General features: G+C 51.0%; 1 protein-coding gene across 1 annotated transcript; it reads left to right on the top strand.

The window, feature by feature from the left end:
- The first annotated feature begins 1,752 nt into the window (after positions 1 to 1,752).
- MVB12A (multivesicular body subunit 12A) lies at positions 1,753 to 16,803 on the top strand. The gene is given in 10 exon segments (XM_050326642.1): positions 1,753 to 1,885; positions 1,973 to 2,071; positions 5,651 to 5,724; positions 5,726 to 5,745; positions 10,152 to 10,278; positions 10,386 to 10,466; positions 12,415 to 12,497; positions 15,181 to 15,236; positions 16,495 to 16,545; positions 16,683 to 16,803. Coding segments are annotated over 10 exon segments (726 nt in total). The 5' UTR covers positions 1,753 to 1,801; the 3' UTR covers positions 16,734 to 16,803.
- Positions 16,804 to 17,662: the final 859 nt, after the last annotated feature.

A 17,662-nucleotide genomic window follows, 5' to 3' on the forward strand; every position in this document is an offset into this window, starting at 1 on the left:
GATTGGGACTGGGATGGGCCGGGAAAAGGTTCGGGATTGGGATGAGGGGCCCGGTGAGAAATTTGGGAACCCCGAAAGCTCCGCCGGCATTCGGGGCTTCCGCCTTTTGGGGGCTGCTCGCTCCTTATTGGCCGCTGCGCACGTCACTCAACTCCCTCAGCCAATCGCCGGAGGCGTTCGCGTGTCATTCATCGCTCTCAGCCAATCGCAGCGCGCCGGTGTTGGGTGGGCGTGTCCCCGTGGCTCCGGTGCGGACGGGCCGCGATGGCGGCGGCGGCGGCTCCGTCTCCGCTCACCGGGGCGGGTTCGTCCCCCTCCCCACCGGCAGGATGAAGGGCCGCGGTGTTCGCGCTGTCGGTGCTGCCTTTAATAAACTTGGGGGGACCCCGCTGGCCCCTCCGGTGCTTTGGATTCCCGCGCTTCCGCGTTTGCGGCTTGCTCTCCTCCTATTGGGCAAACGGTCTGTCAATCATATCCCTCGCCCAATCAGCGGGTCAGCTCTTTACTCTCAGCCAATCGCAGCGCGCCGGTGTTGGGTGGGTGGGACTTCATTGCTCCGGTGCGGACGGGCCGCGATGGCGGCGGCTCCGTCCCCGCTCACCGGGCCGGGTCATCCCCCGCCCCACCGGCAGGATGAGGGACCTCGGTGTTCGCGCTGTCGGTGCTGCCTTTAATAAACTTGGGGGGACCCCGCTGGCCCCTCCGGTGCTTTGGATTCCCGCGCTTCCGCGTTTGCGGCTTTCTCTCCTATTGGACAGCTCGCCTGTCAATCACTCTCCTCACCCAATCACCGGAAAGGCTCATCTCTCTGAACCAATCGCAGCGCGCCGGTGTTGGATGGGCGGGACCTCATTGCTCCGGTGCGGACGGGCCGCGATGGCGGCGGCGGCGGCTCCGTCTCCGCTCACCGGGGCGGGTTCGTCCCCCTCCCCACCGGCAGGATGAAGGGCCGCGGTGTTCGCGCTGTCGGTGCTGCCTTTAATAAACTTGGGGGGACCCCGCTGGCCCCTCCGGTGCTTTGGATTCCCGCGCTTCCGCGTTTGCGGCTTGCTCTCCTCCTATTGGGCAATCGGTCTGTCAATCATATCCCTCGCCCAATCACCGGCACCGGTATTTGCTCTTAGCCAATCGCAGCTCGCCGGTGTTGGGTGGGCGGGACCTCCTTGCTCCGGTGCGGACGGGCCGCGATGGCGGCGGCGGCGGCTCCGTCCCCGCTCACCGGGGCAGGCTCATCCCCCTCCCCACCGGCAGGATGAGGGACCGCGGTGTTCGCGCTGTCGGTGCTGCCTTTAATAAACTGGGGGGACCCCGCTGGCCCCTCCGGTGCTTTGGATTCCCGCGCTTCCGCGTTTGCGGCTTGCTCTCCTATTGGGCAAAGGGTCTGTCAATCATATCCCTCGCCCAATCAGCGGGGCAGATCTTTGCTCTCAGCCAATCACAGCGCGCCGGTTTGGGTGGGCGGGACCTCATTGCTCCGGTGCGGACGGGCCGCGATGGCGGCGGCGGCGGCTCCGTCCCCGCTCACCGGGGCAGGTTCGTCCCCCACCCCCGCGGCAGGATGAGGGACCGCGGTGATCGCGCTGTCGGTGCTGCCTTTAATAAAATTGGGGGGACCCCGCTGGCCCCTCCGGTGCTTTGGATTCCCGCGCTTCCGCGTTTGCGGCTTTCTCTCCTATTGGACAGCTCGCCTGTCAATCATATCCCTCGCCCAATCAGCGGGGCTGCTCTTTGCTCTCAGCCAATCGCAGCGCGCCGGTGTTGGGTGGGCGGGACCTCATTGCTCCGGTGCGGACGGGCCGCGATGGCGGCGGCGGCGGCTCCGTCCCCGCTCACCGGGGTGGGCTGGGCGGCCGGGCCCGAGGCCGTCCCGCCGGGCTGGACCGCGGTACGGGGGCGGGGAGGGGAAAAGGGAAGGGCACGGCGCCCGTCCCGGTCCCGGTGCCGGTGTCGGTGACGCCCGCCGTGCCCGCAGATCACGGTGACGGCGGAGGGCGCGCCCGCCGCGGTGGGCAAAGGCTTCGGGCACCGCGGAGGAGGGTGGTACCTGTGCGTGCGACCCGCGGCGGGGCAGGTAACGGGAGGCACCGTTCCCCAGTTCCCATCCCAGTTCCCAGTTCCCATCCCAGTTCCCAGTTCCCATCCCAGTTCCCAGTGCCCATCCCAGTTCCCATCCCAGTTCCCAGTTCCCATCCCAGTTCCCAGTTCCCATCCCAGTTCCCGGTTCCCATCCCAGTTCCCAGTTCCCATCCCAGTTCCCAGTTCCCATCCCAGTTCCCATCCCAGTTCCCATCCCAGTTTCCAGTTCCCATCCCAGTTCCCAGTTCCCATCCCAGTTCCCATCCCTGTTCCCGGTTCCCGTCCCAGTTCCCAGTTCCCATCCCAGTTCCCGGTGCCCATCCCAGTTCCCATCCCAGTTCCCGGTTCCCATCCCATTCCCCGGTGCCCATCCCAGTCCCCGGTACCCCCTTCCCAGTGCCCATCCCAGTTCCCGGTTCCCATCCCAGTTCCCGGTATCCAACCCAGTTCCCAGTTCCCATCCCAGTTCCTGGTTCCCATCCCAGTTCCCAGTGCCCATCCCAGTGCCCATCCCAGTTCCTGGTTCCCATCCCAGTTCCCATCCCAGTTCCCGGTACCCCCTTCCCGGTTCCCATCCCAATTCCCAGTTCTCATCCCAGTCCCCAGTGCCCATCCCAGTTCCCATCCCAGTTCCCAGTGCCCATCCCAGTTCCCAGTTCCCAGTTCCCATCCCAGTTCCCATCCCAATTCCCAGTGCCCATCCCAGTTCCCAGTTCCCATCCCAGTTCCCAGTTCCCATCCCAGTTCCCAGTGCCCATCCCAGTTCCCGGTGCCCATCCCAGTTCCCAGTTCCCATCCCAGTTCCCATCCCAGTTCCCAGTTCCCATCCCAGTTCCCAGTTCCCATCCCAGTTCCCAGTGCCCATCCCAGTTCCCGATTCCCAGTCCCAGTTCCCCAGTTCCCAATCCCAGTTCCCAGTGCCCATCCCAGTTCCCATCCCAGTCCCAGTGCCCATCCCAGTTCCCAGTTCCCATCCCAGTTCCCAGTTCCCATCCCAGTTCCCAGAGCCCATCCCAGTTCCCAGTTCCCATCCCAGTTCCCAGTTCCCATCCCAGTTCCCGGTGCCCATCCCAGTTCCCGGTTCCCATCCCAGTTCCCAGTTCCCATCCCAGTTCCCGGTTCCCATCCCAGTTCCCAGTTCCCATCCCAGTTCCCAGTTCCCATCCCAGTTCCCGGTGCTCATCCCAGTTCCCAGTTCCCATCCCAGTTCCCATCCCAGTTCCCAGTTCCCATCCCAGTTCCCGGTGCCCATCCCAGTTCCCAGTTCCCATCCCAGTTCCCAGTTCCCATCCCAGTTCCCATCCCAGTTCCCAGTTCCCATCCCAGTTCCCGGTGCCCATCCCAGTTCCCGGTTCCCATCCCAGTTCCCAGTGCCCATCCCAGTTCCCGATGCCCATCCCAGTTCCCAGTTCCCATCCCAGTTCCCAGTGCCCATCCCAGTTCCCATCCCAGTTCCCATCCCAGTTCCCAGTTCCCATCCCAGTTCCCAGTGCCCATCCCAGTTCCCGGTGCCCCCTTCCCAGTTCCCAGTGCCCATCCCAGTTCCCGATGCCTCCTTCCCAGTTCCCATCCCAGTTCCCAGTTCCCATCCCAGTTCCCAGTTCCCAGTGCCCATCCCAGTTCCCAGTGCCCATCCCAGTTCCCAGTTCCCATCCCTGTTCCCGGTTCCCATCCCAGTTCCCGGTTCCCATCCCAGTTCCCATCCCAGTTCCCAGTTCCCATCCCAGTTCCCAGTGCCCATCCCAGTTCCCAGTTCCCATCCCAGTTCCCAGTTCCTGGAACCCCATTCCCGCTTCCCATCCCAGTTCCCAGTGCCCATCCCAGTTCCCATCCCAGTTCCCAGTGCCCATCCCAGTTCCCGATGCCCATCCCAGTGCCCATCCCAGTTCCCAGTGCCCATCCCAGTTCCTGGTTCCCATCCCAGTTCCCGGTGCCCATCCCAGTTCCCAGTTCCCATCCCAGTGCCCATCCCAGTTCCCAGTGCCCATCCCAGTCCCTGGTACCCCCTTCCCAGTTCCCATCCCAGTTCCCAGTTCCCATCCCAGTTCCCAGTGCCCATCCCAGTTCCCGGTGCCCATCCCAGTTCCCGGTGCCCATCCCAGTTCCCGGTGCTCATCCCAGTTCCCAGTTCCCATCCCAGTTCCCAGTTCCCATCCCAGTTCCCACCCCTTTTCCCAGTGCCCATCCCCATTCCCGGTCCCACATCCCCATTCCCATCCCCATTCCCATCCCTATTCCTGGTCCCCTCATCCCCATTCCCATTCCCATCCCCATTCCCATCCCATTCCCATCCCATTCCCCATCCCCATTCCCCTCCTCCCTTTCCCATCCCCATTCCCATTCCCATTCCCATCCCCATCCCCATCCCCATTCCCATCCCATTCCCATCCCCATTCCCATCCCCATCCCCATTCCCATCCCCATTCCCATCCCATTCCCATCCCCATTCCCATCCCCATTCCCATCCCATTCCCATCCCATTCCCATCCCATCCCCATTCCCATCCCCATTGCCATTCCCATCCCCATTCCATCCCCATTCCCATCCCCATTCCCATCCCCATTCCCATTCCCATCCCCATTCCCATTCCCATCCCCATTCCCATTCCCATCCCCATTCCCATCCCCATTCCCCATCCCCATTCCCATCCCCATTCCCAGCTTCCCCATTCCCATCCCCATTCCCATTCCCGATCCCCATCCCCATTCCCATCCCCATTCCCATTCCCATCCCCATCCCATTCCATCCCATCCCCATTCCTATTCCATCCCCATTCCCATCCCCATTCCCATTCCCCATCCCCATCCCCATCCCCATTCCCATTTCCCATTCCCATCCCCCATTCCCCATCCCCATTCCCATCCCCATTCCCATCCCAACCCCATTCCCATTCCCATCCCCATTCCCATCCCCCTTCCCACTCCCATTCCCCATCCCCATTCCCATCCCTGTTTCCCATCCCCATTCCCCATCCCCATTCCCATCCCCATTCCCATTCCCATCCCATCCCCATTCCCATTCCCATCCCCATTCCTGGTCCCCACATCCCCATCCCCATCCCCATTCCCATCCCATTCCCTGTCATTCCCACTCCCATTCCCATCCCCATTCCCATCCCCATTCCCATCCCATTCCCATCCCCATCCCCATTCCCATCCCCATTCCCATCCCCATCCCCATTCCCATTCCCATCCCCATCCCCATTCCCATTCCCATCCCTCATCCCCATTCCCATTCCCATCCCATCCCCATTCCCCATCCCCATTCCCATCCCCCATCCCCATCCCCATTCCCATCCCCATCCCCATCCCCATTCCCATCCCCATTCCCATCCCCATTCCCATCCCTGTATCCCTGTTTTTCCCAGCTCCCTCCATTCCCGGTTGTGACGGACGTGCTGGTGCTGAGCGAGCGGACCCCTCATCCCCCCATCCCCATTCCCATTCCCATCCCCATTCCCATTCCCATTCCCATCCCATTCCCATCCCCATTCCCATTCCCATCCCATTCCCATCCCCATCCCCATTCCCATCCCCATTCCCATCCCTGTTTTTCCCATCATTTCCCCTCCCAGTCCCCTCCATTCCCGGTTGTGACGGACGTGCTGGTGCAGAGCGAGCGGACCCCTCACCCCCCCGGCTACACCCGCGCCCGAATTCCCAGAACCCCGTAAGTGCCTCCCTTCCCTCCCTCCTTCCCACCTGAGGGAGGCTTTCCCACTGCCTTATCCCAATTTTCCCCCTCAGGAATAGGCATTTCCTGAAGGAAAAGCTTTCCCACTGCCTTAACCTGGTTTTTTCCCCTCAGAAATCCCAGAGGAAGAGGCTTATCCCAATTTTCCCCCTCAGGAATCCAGCAGGAAGAGGCTCATCCCAATTTTTCCCCTCAGGAATCCCACTGGAAGAGGCTCATCCCAATTTTTCCCCTCAGGAATCCATCAGGAAGAGGCTCATCCCAATTTTCCCCCTCAGAAATCCCACCGGAATAGCCTTTATCCCAATTTTCCCCCTCAGGATCAGGAATTTCTTACCAGAATAGCCTTTATCCCAATTTTTTTCCCTCAGGAATCCATCAGGAATAGCCTTTATCCCAATTTTTCCCCTCAGATCAGGAATTCTCCACCAGAATAGCCTTTATCCCAATTTTCCCCCTCAGGAATCCATCAGGAATAGCCTTTATCCCAATTTTCCCTCTCAGAAATCCCACCGGAATAGCCTTTATCCCAATTTTTCCCCTCAGAAATCCCACCAGAATAGCCTTTATCCCAATTTTCCCCCTCAGGATCAGGAATTTCCTACTGTAAGAGGCTTTATCCCAATTTTCCCCCTCAGGATCGGGAATTTCCCACCAGAATAGCCTTTATCCCAATTTTTCCCCTCAGGAATCCATCAGGAATAGGCTTTATCCTGATTTTTCCCCTCAGGATCGGGAATTTCCCACCAGAATAGCCTTTATCCCAATTTCCCCCCTCAGGAATCCATCAGGAATAGCTTTTATCCCAATTTTTCCCCTCAGGCTCAGGAATTTCCCGCCGGAAGAGGAGCCTTTCCCACTGCCTTATCCCAATTTTTCCCTCAGGATCGGGAATTTCTTACCAGAATAGCCTTTATCCCAATTTTCCCCCTCAGAAATCCCACCGTAAGAGTCTTTATCCCACTTTTTCCTCTCAGGCTCGGGCATTTCCCGCCGGAAGAGGCTTTATCCTGCTTTTCCCCCTCAGGAATCCATCAGGAATAGCCTTTATCCCAATTTTTCCCCTCAGGAATCCATCAGGAAGAGTCTTTATCCCAACTTTTCCCCTCAGGCTTGGGAATTTCCCGCCGGAAGAGGAGCCTTTCCCACTGCCTTATCCCAATTTTCCCCCTCAGGAATCCATCAGGAATAGCCTTTATCCCGATAATTCTCCTCAGGAATCCATCAGGAACAGATTTTATCCCATTTTTCCCCTCAGGAACGGGAATTTCTTACCAGAATAGCCTTTATCCCAATTTTTCCCTCAGGAATCCATCAGGAAGAGTCTCATCCCAACTTTTCCTCAGGTCATGCTTTCCCGGAAGAGACCACCTGGGAGCCTTTCCCACTGCCTTATCCCAATTTTCCCCCTCAGGAATCCATCAGGAATAGCCTTTATCCCATTTTTCCCCCTCAGGCTCAGGAATTTCTTACCAGAATAGCCTTTATCCCAATTTTCCCCCTCAGGAATCCATCAGGAATAGGTTTTATCCCGTTTTTTCCCCTCAGGCTCAGGAATTTCCCGCCGGAAGAGGCGGGAAATTGGCTTTATCCCAATTTTCCCCCTCAGGATCAGGAATTTCCCACCAGAATAGCCTTATCCCAATTTTTCCCCTCAGGAATCCATCAGGAAGAGTCTTTATCCCAATTTTCCCCCTCAGGAATCCATCAGGAAGAGGCTCATCCCAATTTTTCCCCTCAGGAACAGGAATTTCTTACCAGAATAGCCTTTATCCGGATTTTCCCCCTCAGGAATCCATCAGGAATAGCCTTTATCCCAATTTTTCCCCTCAGGCTCAGGAATTTCCCGCCAGAAGAGGCTGCCTGGGAGCCTTTCCCGCCTTTTTCCCCTCAGGAATCCAGCAGGAATAGCCTTTATCCCAATTTTTCCCCTCAGGATCAGGAATTTCTTACCGAATAGCCTTTATCCCAATTTTCCCCCTCAGGAATCCATCAGGAATAGCCTTTATCCCAATTTTTCCCCTCAGGATCGGGAATTTCTTACCAGAATAGCCTTTATCCCAATTTTCCCCTCAGGAATCCATCAGGAATAGCCTTTATCCCAATTTTTCCCCTCAGGAATCCATCAGGAATAGCCTTTATCCCAATTTTTCCCCTCAGGATCAGGAATTTCCTACCGGAAGAGTCTTTATCCCGATTTTTCCCCTCAGGCTCGGGAATTTCCCGCCGGAAGAGGCTGACTGAGAGGCCTTATCCCAATTTTCCCCCTCAGGAATCCATCAGGAATAGCCTTTATCCCAATTTTTCCCCTCAGGATCGGGAATTTCCTACCAGAATAGCCTTTATCCCAATTTTTCCCCTCAGGATCGGGAATTTCTTACCAGAAGAGTCTTTATCCCAATTTTTCCCCTCAGGCTCGGGCGTTTCCCGCCAGAAGAGGAGCCTTTCCCACTGCCTTATCCCAATTTTTCCCCTCAGGATCAGGAATTTCCTACCAGAATAGCCTTTATCCCGATTTTTCCCCTCAGGAATCCATCAGGAATAGCCTTTATCCCAACTTTTCCCCTCAGGCTCAGGAATTTCCCACCAGAAGAGGCTGCCTTGTAGCCTTTCCACTTTTTCCCCTCAGGAATCCATCAGGAATAGCCTTTATCCCACTTTTTCCCCTCAGGCTCAGGAATTTCCCGCCAGAAGAGGCTGCCTGGGAGCCTTTCCCGCTTTTTCCCCCTCAGGAATCCATCAGGAATAGCCTTTATCCCAATTTTCCCCCTCAGGAATCCATCAGGAATAGCCTTTATCCCGTTTTTCCCCCTCAGGCTCAGGAATTTCCGCCGGAAGAGGCTGCCTGGGAGCCTTATCCCAATTTTTCCCCTCAGGAATCCATCAGGAATAGCCTTTATCCCACTTTTTCCCCTCAGGCTCAGGAATTTCCACCAGAAGAGTCTTTATCCCAATTTTCCCCTCAGGAATCCATCAGGAAGAGGTTCATCCTGGATTTTTCCCCTCAGGAATCCATCAGGAAGAGGCTCATCCCAGTTTTTCCCCTCAGGCTCGGGCATTTTCCCCCAGAAGAGGCTCATCCTGCTTTTTCCCCCTCAGGATTGGGAATTTCCCACCGTAAGAGTCTTTATCCCAATTTTCCCCTCAGGATCGGGAATTTCCTACCAGAATAGCCTTTATCCCGATATTTCCCCTCAGGAATCCATCAGGAATAGGTTTTATCCCAATTTTCCCCTCAGGCTCAGGAATTTCCCACCGGAAGAGGCTGCCTGGGAGCCTTTCCCGCTGCCTTATCCCAATTTTCCCCTCAGGATCAGGAATTTCTTACCAGAATAGCCTTTATCCCAATTTTCCCCCTCAGGAATCCATCAGGAATAGCCTTTATCCCAATTTTTCCCCTCAGGCTCAGAATTTCCCACCAGTAAGAGTCTTTATCCCAATTTTTCCCTCAGGCTCAGGAATTTCCCAGAAGAGGAGCCTTCCCACTGCCTTATCCCAATTTTTCCCCTCAGGAATCCATCAGGAATAGCCTTTATCCCAATTTTCCCCCTCAGGATGAATTTCTTACCAGAATAGCCTTTATCCCAATTTTTTCCCCTCAGGAATCCATCAGGAAGAGTCTTTATCCCGATTTTTCCCCTCAGGCTCAGGAATTTCCCGCCGGAAGAGGAGCCTTACTCCGACTGGCCTTATCCCAATTTTCCCCCTCAGGAATCCATCAGGAATAGCCTTTATCCCAATTTTCCCCCTCAGGAATCCATCAGGAATAGCCTTTATCCCAATTTTCCCCTCAGGATCAGGAATTTCTTACCAGAATAGCCTTTATCCCAATTTTCCCCCTCAGGAATCCATCAGGAATAGCCTTTATCCCAATTTTCCCCTCAGGATAAGGAATTTCCCACCAGAATAGGCTTTATCCCAATTTTTCCCCTCAGGCTCAGGAATTTCCTGCCAGAAGAGGCTGCCTGAGAGGCCTTATCCCAATTTTCCCCCTCAGGAATCCATCAGGAATAGCCTTTATCCCAATTTTTCCCCTCAGGATCGGGAATTTCTTACCAGAATAGTCTTTATCCCAATTTTTCCCCTCAGGCTCAGGAATTTCCCGCCGAAAGAGGCTGGCTGAGAGGCCTTATCCCAATTTTCCCCCTCAGGAATCCAGCAGGAATAGCCTTTATCCCAATTTTCCCCCTCAGAAATCCACCAGGAATAGGTTTTATCCCAATTTTTCCCCTCAGGCTCAGGAATTTCCCGCCGGAAGAGGAGCCTTTCCCACTGCCTTATCCCAATTTTCCCCCTCAGGAATCCATCAGGAATAGCCTTTATCCCATTTTTCCCCTCAGGAATCCATCAGGAATAGATTTTATCCCGATTTTTCCCCTCAGGCTCGGGCATTTCCCGCCGGAAGAGGCTGCTGGTGAAGCTGGAGGATCCCGAGGGAGCGACCCCGGCAGTGCTGGAGCTCCAGCTCAGCTCCAAGGGCCGGATCCTTCCCCTCTACACCAAGATCGGGTACGGAAAGTTGGGATTTAGGGAATGGGGGAGGTTCCTGTGGTTCCTTCTCCCTTTCCCAAGTTTTTTTTTAATGGGAATTTGGGGGTTTGGGTTTTTTCCCTCAGGGAAATGGGGGGTTTTGCTCTCTGGTGTAAGAAGGGGCCGCTCGGCACCGCCAGGGAGCAGCTCGCGCTGAGACCACCCAGGTACGACCCCCAGTTCTCCCAGTACAGCCCAGTTACAGCCCCCAGTTCCTCCCAGTACATCCCAGTTACAGCTCCCATTTACAGCCCCCCAGTTGCTCCCATGTACAGACCCCCAGTTACTCCCAGTACACCCAGTTACAGCCCCCCAGTTGCTCCCATTTACAGCCCCCCGGTTACTCCCAGTACACCCAGTTACAGCCCCATTTACAGCCCTCCAGTTGCTCCCAGTTCCAGCCCCCCAGTTGCTCCCAGTACAGACCCCTAGTTACTCCCAGTACATCCCAGTTACAGCCCCCCAGAGACTCCCAGTCCAGCCTCCCATTTACTCCCAGTACATCCCAGTTACAGCCCCCAGTTGCTCCCAGTACAGACCCCAGTTACAGCCCCCAGTTGCTTCCAGTACATCCAGTTATAGGCACCACTCACAGTCCCCAGTACATCCCAGTTCCAGGCCCCCAGTTACTCCCAGTACCCCCAGTTATAGGCACCAGTTCCAGCCCCCCAGTTCCAGCCCCCAGTTACTCCCAGTACAGCCCAGTTACAGCCCCCAGTTACTCCCAGTACATCCCAGTTACAGCCCCCCAGTTGCTCCCATTTACAGCGCCGAGTTCCTCCCAGTACATCCAGTTACAGCTCCCATTTACAGCCCCCCAGTTGCTCCCAGTACAGCCCCCCAGTTGCTCCCATTTACAGCGCCGAGTTCCTCCCAGTACATCCAGTTACAGTCCCCATTTACAGCCCCCCAGTTACTCCCAGTACAGACCCCCAGTAGAGCCCCCAGTTACTCCCAGTACATCCCAGTTACAGCCCCCCAGTTGCTCCCAGTACAGCCCCCCAGTTACTCCCAGTACATCCCAGTTACAGCTCCCAGTTACTCCCAGTACAGCCCCCCAGTTGCTCCCAGTACAGCCCCCCAGGGACCCCCAGTTCTCCCAGTACAGCCCCCAGTCCATTCCCAGGGGTTGGAGCTCCTTATTCCCTTAATTAACACCCCTAATTAATGAATTTCCTTGTTAATTTACAACCCTAATTAATGAATTTCCTCCTTAATTAACACCCCTAATTAATTAATTACCCTTAATTAACACCCCCAGGTCCCCCCCATCCCAGGACTGGGAATCAATCCCAGTGTCCATTCCCAGGGGCTGGAGCTCCTTATTCCCTTAATTAACATCCCTAATTAATGAATTTCCTTGTTAATTTATGACCCTAATTAATTAATTTTCTCATTAATTAACACCCCTAATTAATTAATTACCCTTAATTAACAGCCCCAGTTCCCCCATCCCAGGACTGGGAATCAATCCCAGTGTCCATTCCCAGGGGTTGGAGCTCCTTCCTGAGCAATTAATTCCTTTAATTAATGACCCTAATTAATGAATTTCCTCCTTAATTAACACCCCTAATTAATTAATTACCCTTAATTAGCACCCCCAGGTCCCCCATCCCAGGACTGGGAATCAATCCCGATGTCCATTCCCAGGGACTGGAGTTCCTTCCAGAGCAATTAATTCCTTAATTAATGACCCTAATTAATGAATTTTCTCATTAATTAATGCTTCTAATTAACCCTTAATTAACACCCCCAGGTCCCCCATCCCAGGACTGGGAATCAATCCCGGTGTCCAGCTCCTTATTCCCTTAATTAATTGCCCTAATTAATCAATTCCCTCCTTAATTAATGACCCTAATTAATTAATTTCCTCCTTAATTAGCAACCCTAATTAATGAATTTCCTCCTTAATTAATGATTCTAATTAATTATTTACCCTTAATTAACACCCCCAGGTCCCCCATCCCAGGACTGGGAATCAACCCCAGTGTCCATTCCCAGGGGCTGGAGCTCCTTCCTGAGCAATTAATTCCTTAATTAACGACCCTAATTAATGAATTCCCTCCTTAATTAATGATTCTAATTAATTAATTAGTGTTAATTAACCCCCTCCAGGCCTCCCCCACCTCCCTCCAGCTCCAAGAGCCGCTCCCCTCCGGAATCTCCGCCCGAGCCCTGCGGGATTTACGGATTCTCAGGTAAAGTTTTTCCTGGGAATTCTGGGAATTTTCCTGGGAATTTTTCCAGGAATTTTTCTGGGAATTCTTCTGGGAATTTTTCCAGGAATTCTTCCGGGAATTCTGGGAATTTTCCCAGGAATTTTTCTGGGAATTTTTCCAGGAATTCTTCCGGGAATTCTGGGAATTTTTCCAGGAATTCTTCTGGGAATTCTGGGAATTTTTCCAGGGATTTTTCCAGGAATTTTTCTGGGAATTCTGGGAATTTTTCCGGGAATTTTTCCAGGAATTTTTCCTGGAATTTTTCCAGGAATTCTTCTGGGAATTCCGGGAATTTTTCCAGGAATTTTTCCTGGAATTTTTCCAGGAATTCTTCTGGGAATTCCGGGAATTTTTCCAGGAATTCTTCCGGGAATTCTGGGAATTTTTCCGGGAATTTTTCCGGGAATTTTTCCTGGGAATTTTTCCAGGAATTTTTTCGGGAATTCTTCCGGGAATTCTGGGAATTTTTCCGGGAATTTTTCCAGGAATTTTTCTGGGAATTTTTCCGGGAATTTTTCCGGGAATTCTTCTGGGAATTCCGGAATTTTCGAGAATTTTCCAGAATTTTCCAGGAATTCTTCTGGGAATTTTTCCAGGAATTCTTCAGGGAATTCCAGGAATTTTTCCAGGAATTTTTCTGGGAATTCTTCTGGGAATTCCGGGAATTTTTCCAGGAATTTTCCTGGGAATTCCGGGAATTTTTCCGGGAATTTTTCCAGGAATTTTTCTGGGAATTCTTCCGGGAATTCTGGGAATTTTTCCGGGAATTTTTCCTGGAATTTTTCCAGGAATTTGTCCGGGAATTCTTCTGGGAATTCCGGACATTTTTCTGGGAATTCTTCTGGGAATTCTGGGAATTTTTCCGGGAGTTTTTCTGGGAATTTTTCTTGGAATTTTTCTGGGAATTCTTCTGGGAATTCTTCTGGGAATTCCGGGAATTTTTCCTGGAATTTTTCCTGGAATTTTTCCTGGAATTTTTCTGGGAATTCCGGGGATTTTTCTGGGAATTTTTCCGGGAATTCTTCCAGGAATTTTTCTGGGAATTCCAGGAATTTTTCCAGGAATTCTTCTGGGAATTCTGGGAATTCTTCCAGGAATTTTTCCAGGAATTTTTCTGGGAATTCCCCACAAAAAAACCCCCAATTTTGGGGCTCCCCCCCCAAAAAAAAACCCCCTTTTTTTTCCTGGGATTGCTGGGATTTGGGAAGAGGGTGGGGGAGGGGAGGGTAAAATCCTTCCCAAAGGATTTTGGGATTCCCAAAATATTCCAGGATTCCCAAAGAATTCCAGGATTCCCAAAATTCCCCCATTCCCAAAATATTCCAGGATTCCCAAAGATATTCCAAGATTTCCAAAGAATTCCAGGATTCCCAAAGAATTCCTAAAATTCCCCCATTCCCAAAATATTCCTCCTTTTCCAGAGGATTCCAAGATTCCCAAAGAATTCCAGGATTCCCAAAATATTCCAAGATTCCCAAAATATTCCAAGATTCCCAAAATTCCCCCATTCCAAAAATATTCCAAGATTCCCAAAATATTCCAGGATTCCCAAAATATTCCAAAATTCCCAAATACTCCAGGATTCCCAAAATATTCCAAGATTCCCCAAGAATTCCAGGATTCCCAAAATATTCCAGAATTCCCCAAGAATTTCAAGATTCCCAAAATATTCCAGGATTCCCAAAGAATTCCAAGATTCTTCAAGAATTCCAAGATTCCCAAAATATTCCAAGATTCCCAAATAACTCCAGGATTCCCAAAGGATTCCCAAAATTCCCCAAATATTCCAGGATTCCCAAAGAATTCCAAGATTCCCAAAAGATTCCAAGATTCCCAAAATATTCCCTCTTTTCCAGAGGATTCCTGGAATTCCTGGACATTTTTCCCATTCCCAAATCCCACTTTTCCCTCCATTTTTCCCTCCAATTCTGCATTTCCAGGATAATCCAGCTCCAAATTTCCTGGAATTCTTTGGAATTCCTGGAATATTCTTTGGAATTCCTGGAATATTCTTTGGAATTCCTGGAATATTCTGGAATTCCTGGACATTTTCCCATTCCCAAATCCCACTTTTCCCTCCTTTTTCCCTCCAATTCTGCATTCCCAGGATAATCCAGCTCCAAATTTCCTGGAATTCTTTGGAATTCCTGGAATTTCTTTGGAATTCCTGGAATATCTTTGGAATTCCTGGAATATTCTTTGGAATTCCTGGATATTCTTTGGAATTCCTGGATATTCTTTGGAATTCCTGGATATTTTTCCCATCCCCAAATCCCACTTTTCCCTCCTTTTTCCACCCATTTCCAGGATAATCCAGCTCCTGATTCCTGGAATTCTTTGGAATTCCTGGAATTTTCTTTGGAATTCCTGGAATATTCTTTGGAATTCCTGGAATATCCTGGAATTCCTGGCTATTTTCCACTCCCAAATCCCACTTTTCCCTCCTTTTTCCCTCCAATTCTGCATTTCCAGGATAATCCAGCTCCAAATTTCCTGGAATTCTTTGGAATTCCTGGATATTCTTTGGAATTCCTGGAATATCCTGGAATTCCTGGCTATTCTTTGGAATTCCTGGAATTCTTTGGAATTCCTGGACATTTTTCCCATTCCCAAATCCCACTTTTTTTTTTTTCCCTGTTTTTTTTTCTTCCCCCTTTTCCAGCCATGGCCGGAATTCCCTTCGCCCTCCACCCCAAATTCCAGCCCAAGCTCAGCCTGGTGAGTCCCCTCTTTAATTAATTAATCCCCTAATTAACCCCCAGACCCTTAATTAACAATCCCCTCCTTAATTAACCCCTTTAATTAACAATTTCCCCCCCTTTTCCCCAGCCTGGTGAGTCCCCCCTTTTACTTAATTAACCCCCCTAATTAACCCCCCAGCCCCCCTAATTAACCCCCCAAACTCCCTAATTAACTCCAACCCCTTAATTAACAATCCCCTTTAATTAACCCCCACCTCCCTTAATTAACCCCCTTAATTAACAATTTTCCCCATCCTGGTGAGTCCCCCCTTTTTACTTAATTAACCCCCCCTAATTAATCACCCACCCCCCCTAATTAACCCCAACCCCTCCTAATTAACTCCCACCCCCTTAATTAAGAATCCCCCTCCCTAATTAACCCCCAATTCCCTTAATTAACCCCTTAATTAACAATATTCCCCTTTTCCCAGCCTGGTGAGTCCCCCTTTTACCTAATTAACCCCTCCTAATTAACCCCCAACCCCCTAATTAACCCCAACCCCTCCCAATTAACTCCCCACCCCCTAATTAACAACTCCCCCTTTAATTAACCCCCAATTCCCTTAATTAACCCCCTTAATTAATGATTTCCCAGCTTGGTGAGTCCCCCTTTTACTTAATTAACCCCCTAATTAACCCCCACCCCCTAATTAACTCCCAACCCCCAATTAACTCCAACTCCCTTAATTAACAATCCCCCAATTAAGAATCCCCTCCTAATTAACCCCCACCTCCCTTAATTAACCCCTTAATTAACAATTTCCCCCTTTTCCCCAGCTTGGTGAGTCCCCTTTACTTAATTAACCCCCTAATTACCCACCATTTAACTCCCAACTCCCTAATTAACTCCCCACCCCTTAATTAACAACTCCCTTTTAATTAACCCTCAATTCCCTTAATTAACCCCCTTAATTAACGATTTCTCCAGCTTGGTGAGTTCCCCTTTACTTAATTAACCCCCTAATTACCACCAATTAACCACCAACTCCCTAATTAACCCCCACCCCTAATTAACAATCCCCCTTAATTAACCCCCACCTCCTTAATTAACCCCCTTAATTAACGATTTCCCCAGCTTGGTGAGTCCCCCTTTTACTTAATTAACCCCTCCTAATCAACCCCCACCCCCAATTAACTCCCCACCCTCCTAATTAACTCCCACCCCCTAATTAACACCTCCCCCCTTTAATTAACCCCAATTCCCTTAATTAACCCCCTTAATTAACGATTTCCAGCCCATCCTGGCGGAGCTGACGGTGAAATCCTTGGCCGACATCGAGCAGGAGGTGAAATCCTTGGGAATTCCGGGAAAATTCCGGGAAATTCCGGGAAATTCCAGGAATTCCAGGAATTCTGGGATTGTTGGGAATTCTGGGAATGTTCCTGAGCTTTCCCATTCCCGTTTTTCCTGCTTTTTTTCCAGTACAATTATGGATTCCTGGTGGAGAGGACGGCGCTGCCCCCCCCGACCTGAACCCCCTTCCCGGAATTCCAGAGGGAAAATTCCAGAGGTTTTGGAGGAAATAAAAGCGATTCCTTCCCTAGCCAAGAATTCCTGACTCTTTTAAGGGGATTTATCCCGGATTTTTCCCCTTTTCCTGAGGGATTTGGGGATTTTTAAGGAAATTCCTAGGGTTTTTTAAGGAATTCCAAGGATTTTCCTTGGAAATTTGAGGGGTTTCCGTGAAAATTGGAGGGGTTTCCTGGAAAATCTGAGGATTTTTAAGGAAATTTCAAGGATTTTCCTTGGAAATTTGAGGGTTTTCCATGAAAATTTGAAAGGTTTCCTGGAAAATTTGAGGATTTTAAAGGAAATTCCAAGGATTTTTAAGGAATTCCAAGGATTTTTAAGGAAATTCAAGGATTTTCCTTGAAAATTGAAGGATTTTCCTTCAAAATTCCAGGATTTTCTCTGAAAAATTGTGGATTTTCCTTGCAAATTCAAGGATTTTCCTTGAAAAATTGTGGATTTTCCTTAAAAAACTGTGGATTTTCCTTGAAAATTCGAGCATTTCCCACGAAAATTCCAGGATTTCCTGTGAAAATGCCCAAAAATTCCTTAAAATTTGAGCGTTTTCCATGAAAATTCCAGGATTTCCTGTGAAAATTCCCAAAAATTCCTTAAAATTTGAGTGTTTTCCTTAAAAATTCCAGGATTTCCCGTGAAAATTCCCAAAAATTCCTTAAAATTTGAGCATTTTCCATGAAAATTTGAGGATTTCCCATGAAAATTCCATCACATTCCTCAAAATCCGAGTGTTTTCCTTGAAAATCCAAGGATTTTTCTTGAAAAATTGTGGATTTTCCTTGAAAAATCATGGATTTTCCTTGAAAATTTGAGTATTTTCCAAGAAAATTCCAGGATTTCCCACAAAAATTCCAGGATTTCCCGTGAAAATTCCC

The sequence above is a fragment of the Myiozetetes cayanensis genome, unplaced genomic scaffold (assembly GCF_022539395.1).
Source record: "Myiozetetes cayanensis isolate MyiCay16 unplaced genomic scaffold, myiCay2020 scf311, whole genome shotgun sequence".
In the NCBI taxonomy this organism is placed as follows: domain Eukaryota; kingdom Metazoa; phylum Chordata; class Aves; order Passeriformes; family Tyrannidae; genus Myiozetetes; species Myiozetetes cayanensis.